Source organism: Ruditapes philippinarum, unplaced genomic scaffold (assembly GCF_026571515.1).
Source record: "Ruditapes philippinarum isolate M1 unplaced genomic scaffold, ASM2657151v2 ctg3753_1_1_1_1, whole genome shotgun sequence".
NCBI lineage: Eukaryota > Metazoa > Mollusca > Bivalvia > Venerida > Veneridae > Ruditapes > Ruditapes philippinarum.
In genome coordinates this window covers 106,798-113,831 of record NW_026857797.1, presented here as the reverse complement: position 1 = coordinate 113,831, position 7,034 = coordinate 106,798, and the positions used below count along the sequence as shown (strand labels likewise).

At 32.2% G+C, this 7,034-nt stretch overlaps 1 protein-coding gene across 1 annotated transcript; it reads left to right on the top strand.

The window, feature by feature from the left end:
- The first annotated feature begins 1,006 nt into the window (after positions 1-1,006).
- On the top strand, positions 1,007-6,252 carry LOC132751090 (large ribosomal subunit protein uL6-like). Its single transcript, XM_060741201.1, has 4 exons — positions 1,007-1,113; positions 1,936-2,141; positions 3,820-4,033; positions 6,104-6,252. Exons 1-4 carry the CDS (start codon positions 1,068-1,070, stop codon positions 6,205-6,207), a joined length of 570 nt encoding a protein of 189 aa, XP_060597184.1. The 5' UTR covers positions 1,007-1,067; the 3' UTR covers positions 6,208-6,252.
- Positions 6,253-7,034: the final 782 nt, after the last annotated feature.

The following is a 7,034-nucleotide window of genomic DNA, read 5'->3' as shown; positions in this document are numbered from 1 at the left end:
TTGAAAAATCATTAAATTCTATACAAGTTTCTTATAGAATCATAAACATTTATTGTATCATAGTTTGGTGACCTTTCTGTTAAAGACGTGTCACAGTTAAATCGTATACACATACATGCACAGTGCGTTAACTGGAGTGCAGGTATTAGTTAGTCGTACTCCAGAGCATGCCCATTGATTGACTCATTTTTTTTTCAGGGTTTTACTTTTTGTGAATTAAAATATCGACACATTAATCAACTGTCAGCGTAACGCAGTAGGTAGGGTTGTCAGTTAAGCTTCTAGTTAAATATCAATGCAAGACTGGTTCGAATTGTACTCTTTTTTTTCGCGAAAATGATTTCTGTAAATAAACAATCAAATACGAATATGTTATATTTGCATTGACCAAAGATCTATGTCTCTTCCTTGACGTAAAGAAATGTTGTGTTAATTTCTATTAACTTCTCATTTCACTTTTTCCAAAAGTAATATCTAGCAAGTTGGTACAACCTTATACTAAATACTAAACGGAATGAATACATGTACACAAATTGTTTCAACACTGCACAAGTACTATGACTACTGCATACTACACAGAATAAAATATTATTACCGGTATATCTAAATAATAAGATATTATTATAAAATTACCTTTATTTTCTATTTCATTTGCATCTTCAGTAAAATTGAAAAACAAACAATAGGGGAAAAAGTTAGACAACTCGTTCTAGTTAAGAAAATTGGGTTGTATTTCATCCCAATGACTTTACAAACTTTGCCATCAAGACATTTAAAAATCGTACTGTATTGGCTTCTAAAAAATTCAGACAAAGATTGTAAACCTTTGTGTACACAAAAAATGCAACGTCACTCTCACATTATTAAAGCGGCACAGTGAGTTATTGTTATTTTAGTTATAAAAGTGTGATTTGTGTGGAAATTTGTTTACATTTTTTAGACACCAAATTACCTATCAGACCTTAGTTGAGCCCCTTTAACTGTTATTGATCATAAACTTTGATGTCCTACATGTAGTTTTCATACTATAACAGCTTACATTTAATGATTTTATATTTTCAGGAAAGATGAAGACTCTTTTAACAACAAAGACAATTAGTATACCTGATGGGGGTTTGTTACTCAGAAAATACATATTCATGATATTAAAGGGACTCCACTAAGGTTTTTTGACATGACTGGACTGGAAATAATTTTTTGAGATTATTACACCATTTGATGTAGATCGTACCTAATAACTTATGTGCAAAATTTCAGATCATTAGCTCTCTCCGTTTTTCCAGAATAAGTATTATAATAGTGAAAAATGACCTAAAATTGAAAAGCGTTTAAACACTTTTCACTCAAATCAGACTGAGAATAGAACAAACATACGATTTTCAATGTATTCTTGCAAATTTCTTAAGTATTTTTTATTTATATTTCTGTTTAAAGTGCTCATCTTTACCTATGTGAAAAATTAAAATGTTATAATTTTAGGCTTATAAATCTCAGTGGAGTGCCTTTAAAAGTTTATAAACAGATTAACTTGGCAGGAAAAAAAAACAATCTTTACTGTAATGTCTCTATTGTGTTGCCTCATTTGTAAGTTTTGAATTCTCTAAAATAAGTGAAAGGGATACTGTGATAAAGTTAAATATAGGACTTTGTACCAGAATAGGTATCCCGTGCAGAACAACAAAAGCAATCGTGTGTATAAAGTTTTTAATCGAGTGATAATTTAAGATTTAGTGAAGTACACAATGAATAAAATTTAATTTCAATTATTTTTTGATTTTCTTTTGTGAGTTAATCAGATGTTGTGGTTGAACTCCTAATAAAATGAATATTTATTGAGTAAATAATAGGCTTATACACGATAGATACAGGCATATATGGCATGATATATATATATATATATAGTTATTTTAAGTTAATATGTCTACTGTTAAACAGTTAATGTCAATGTCAAGTCCAGGAAGGTGATGGTCAAAGGTCCTAGAGGGTCTTTGTCTAGAACATTCAAACATTTGGCTGTTGATATCCAGATGGATGGCAAGAAGAAGATCAAGGTCATCAAGTGGTTTGGCAAGCGTAAGGAGTTGGCTGCTGTCAACACAGTCTGCAGTCACATTCAAAACATGTTCAAGGGTGTAACAAAGGTAGTTATGTCAATTTATAATATGAGATTATTTTTAGATTGCTTAAACACATTGAGCCCAGAGATGAGCTTTTTGTGGTGGCATGTTTTCATGCATATTAGACAGGATTATTAACTGTTTAAACCAGTGGTAGAAAAACCATACACTCCCTGTCCTTGAGATGATGTCATTCCCTTGCACCTTTTATGAATGGATTGCATTTTTACGATGGTGTTATGAATGTCAAGAGCTTAGCCTTATAAGTATTTTGCAGGAAACATCTCGTTGTGGTCCTCTACAAAGTTCTTTAAATCATGCTTGAGTTATATAGAAATTCAAAGTAGAGCTGTCATCGATACAGACGATATCAATGTATCATTGATATTTTTTATGAACAGTCAACTGAACATGTATTTTACTGACATCAATAAAAGAGGTATGAAAGTGAATTATATACAAGAAACTGGGGGTATTTTATCAATATATCGGTGTATCGCCGATATTTGTCATGCGATTTCGATGTATCAATTCAGGCCTCGACAAATCCACTCGCCAACTCGCATTTGCGGTCTGGCAAGTAAAAAGTTGGTCAAATTGAGTAAGATTCTCCAGATCCAAATGTATCTCTAAATATTCATTATAAGTTATTCTGTAAAAAAATAAAACAGCAGACGCCATTTCAATCGTAATACTGTCAAACCAAAAACCAGAAACTGACCTTATGACTAAGTATAAAACTTTACCGAATGCGTATCATAAATCGAGTCTGTAACGACAGCAGCATTCCATAATGTTTTATGCATACACATTGGGTAATGTTTTATACTTAGCCATGAGGTTGACATTTTAGCCGAGTGTGTTTAAAATGATTCAGGCCATGTTGAAGATTATATAATGAAAGAATAATAAGTATAATTATATATTATAAATAACATAATTGAACAATATGTAATTGAAAAATGCCAATTGTATCGATATAGACTGTTAATTAGTAACTGTTAATTAGTAAGTTTGAGTTTTGTGTTTGATTTCTACAAATTTTGTCCGTAAAAATACAGGGCGAGTGCTTTTTATGAAGGGCGAGTAAATTTAGAGGTTCACTCGCCCTGCAAGGGAGTGTGCAATAAAAAAATCATCGAGACCTGATCATCAGTATGCTTTGCACTGAATCAATGACAGCTCTAACACAAAGTGAGACAAATCTTCCAGCATCGAAAAATATTTTCAGAGTTACTTGTCCAGCAGGCAAGTAGCTTCTTAATCCAATGTACAGGCAACATTTTTCTACTCGTCTTGCATCAATTTCTCTTATATTCTACTCGTAATAACAAGTGGACAAGTGGAATTTTCGATAACTTGTGTAAAATTTCAATGCCAAAAGCTTAGGTACATCTCATGAAGCATTTTGTAGCAGACATATACAAATATTTAAAAAAAGCTATGCAGCCTAGAGATAAAATGACAAAACTGGATATGACTTCATTACTGTGACTTCATTTCTGGCTTTATCCTTTCCTAGCCATTAACCTCTGGTGAGCGATCCAGGACCATGTTTACTTGACTAAATGTTGTTTGTACATTGTGACTTGTCTCTGATGAAAATCTCTGGTTGTACTGAGCATAGGTGGAGAATTGGACAAATTCCTAAAATTGTTTTCTGTATTCCATTACTAATATTACGTCATGTTATTTGTTTTAGGGATTTTTGTACAAGATGAGATCAGTGTTTGAACATTTCCCCATCGACGTTACAGTTTCTGATGATAAAAAGTCTGTTACAATTAGAAATTTCTTGGGAGAGAAATACAAAAGACATGTAAGCATGTTGGATGGTGTCACCATAAACAGTGCCCCAGGAGAGAGATATGAATTTCACATTGAAGGAAATGATATCGAATTGGTGTCCAGATCAGGTATATCAGTTGATAAAAATCTTATTGATATTTTCTTGAAGGATAATGACACTCAGTATCTTGTCCTTTTAAGCTTTTAAGCAAATATTGTATTTAAAGTTTTTCCCTGTTGGGAACATAACTGTTTAGGAGTCACCATGGCTGAGTGGTTAAGGTTGTCGGAGATAAATCATCCGATTTCCACCGCTGTGGGTTTGACTTCAATCACAGACTTCCAATTCTTTAATACGTGGAAGTTATCATATGTTACAGAATGTAAGCAGTTGTACTTTTTGAAATGGCGCATAAAGTGAGTACATTTCAGAAGCCTTCCTTCAACAGTAAAGCTGGACTTGTGCCATTTTATGAGCATCATATTGGTATCACTAAAAAACCCAACAAACACAACAGTTTGTGTCTCATATGTTCTTCTGAGTGGCTAAAAACAAGTATTCAGACTGTAATATTAACACTGATGTTAATTTCTGTCAAAGGATTTCTTTTTAATGTCAGTTTGCCGTGGTCAGATATAGTGTGCTTCTTTTAATGAACCATTGATATCCTTCTGTCCACCACCTGTTAAATCCCCTGTTCAATAGCAGGGATGATATTATAGGAATGGCTTCTGTCTGTACGTAACATTTTCCTGTCTACTTTATAACTTTTAAACTAATGATACGCGTTTAACTTGGCTATACAAAATATATGCAGAGCTGTTCTACCAACTCCGGCGTTCGCGTCCAGATTTCGGATTAAAGTTTTTGTGTAGTACTAAGTAAAATATTTTTTACTATAACCTTTTTTTCTTGAGGCATCAACTTCAAACCTTATATTTAATTTCCTTATTATCATCAACAACGTATGACAAGGTTCGTAACTCTAGAAGCCAAATTTTTAGAATTATCTCTCATTGAACTTGGAAATTTCCTTAAAAATTTTAGTGATGGTGGGGGGGGGGGGCTTATTATACAGCCGATATTTGGTCATATTCCCAATTGAAAATAGTATATTATTTCCCTAATACACAGGAAATTCTTCCTACTGAAAGTTACAAAATAGAAATATTGACTAAAGAATTCAAAAATCTTTATGCATTTTTTCACAATTTTTAACAAAAAAATTGCTGAAATACCCAATGTCATGGGTATTGGTCATATTACCAAAATCATTGAAATAATCCTCTTTTTATATGCCGAAAAAAAATCTGTCACATACATAAGGAAACACATTTTAATTTCTCTAGAGCTTAGATATTTAGCATTTAGCATTTCCTTATTGACCTTTACAAAACTAATTTGAATCATACCTTTTGGTTCAATGTTGGCTTGCCCTTGTTGTCACTTAGTTGATTAAGTCTCGTATGAGAAAACACATTTCAGTCTTATTTTGCGAAACTACAATGCCAAAAGGTAAGATATTTAGCATGTAGCATAACCTTGTGAACGTCTTTGATTTGCTTTTCAAACAGCAGATTCATGATAATTTTTCGTGACATTGTTTTAAATGCATTTAAAAGTAAAATCTGGTGAATTGAACCAAGAAGGTAATTAACACATTACAAACGGCACTTATAATCCATGTAAACTACCATAGAGGTCAAAATATTCAAAAATAATACAGATATATATGCAAAATCAGTCATGAATTGCATAATATGTATAAATTATTACTTGAATCTTTTAATAAATCTTACTACATCAAGTTTGATTTTCATGAAATATTTTGGCTCTTCTGGAGTCATGCTGCTTTAATTGGGTAGAACAAAGATCATCAGGTCTCAAAAAAATCTGGAAAAGAGGCAATTCCCGGAAAGCACATCTCTCAGTTTAATCTACAAACATGTAACCTTGAGCATAGAGTGTTATATTTAGACCACAATTGTTTCATTTTAGTAACTTTTATTAGAGAGTTTGCACCAATGAAGTCTTTGAAATAGGTCTGCACTATTTCCACTTCCGACAACTACATTAGTCTTTGTAATAGAAGACTTTACTTTTGTTCTTATGGCCTGAAATACCAGAATAATGATTGTTTCTGTAATCAAGTAAAAGAAGAAAAATGCATCTAAACTAATTGTATTTCTTTTTTCAGCTGCTCTTATTCAACAGTCCACTTCTGTAAAGAACAAGGATATCAGAAAGTTCTTGGATGGTATCTACATTTCTGAGAAAACTACAGTCGTTACGGAGGATTAAACATAGGCTTTGTTGTAAAGAGAAAAATAAAGAGAAAAAAATGCACCTTTTGTGTTCACTTGTGTATGTATTGACCAAATGCTGGAAAAAAGAAAAAAATGGCAAAAAGAGAAATCTAGTAAAAGTTATAATTATTGTAGATAAAATTATTGAACCATTTAGTATTAGTTAGTGATACTGATATATAACTTGATAATTAATAATTAGTCTTGACAACTATTATAGAATTGAAATATTATCTAACTCTAATTTTAAAAATTGTTCAAAGAATTAAACTCCATCAAATCAAGTCTTCTTTAAAAAAACTGAAAGAGCTAGAGCTTAAATATTTGGCATGAAACATCGCACAGTCAGTGTCTACCACGTTTGTACAAATAAAAGCCCTGGGGTCAAAATTGGCCCCGCCCTGAGGGTTCATTGATTTTCCTTATTTGTATATAGTAAAAACTTAAAAAATCTTCTTTTAGAAACCAAAATAGGTAGAGCTTAGATATAAAGAATGAAGCATTTTCTAGAGGGTGTCTCCCAAGTTTGTTAAAAAAAAAGCCTGGGGGTCAAAATTGACCCCATCCCATGGGTCATTGTTTTTCCATTTATGTATTTGGTAAAAACTTAAAAAATCTTCTTTTAAAAAACCATAAGAGCTAGAGCTAAGATATTTAGCATGAAGCATCTTTTAATGGCTGTCTACCATTTCAAGTAAGGGCCCTGGGATAAAATTGGCCCCACCCCGGGGTTGAAGATGGAAAAATGGGTTAGGAAATTCTTGAAACGAAAGATCTATGAATGAGAAATATAATCATGAAATTGACATAAGACATTTTGTT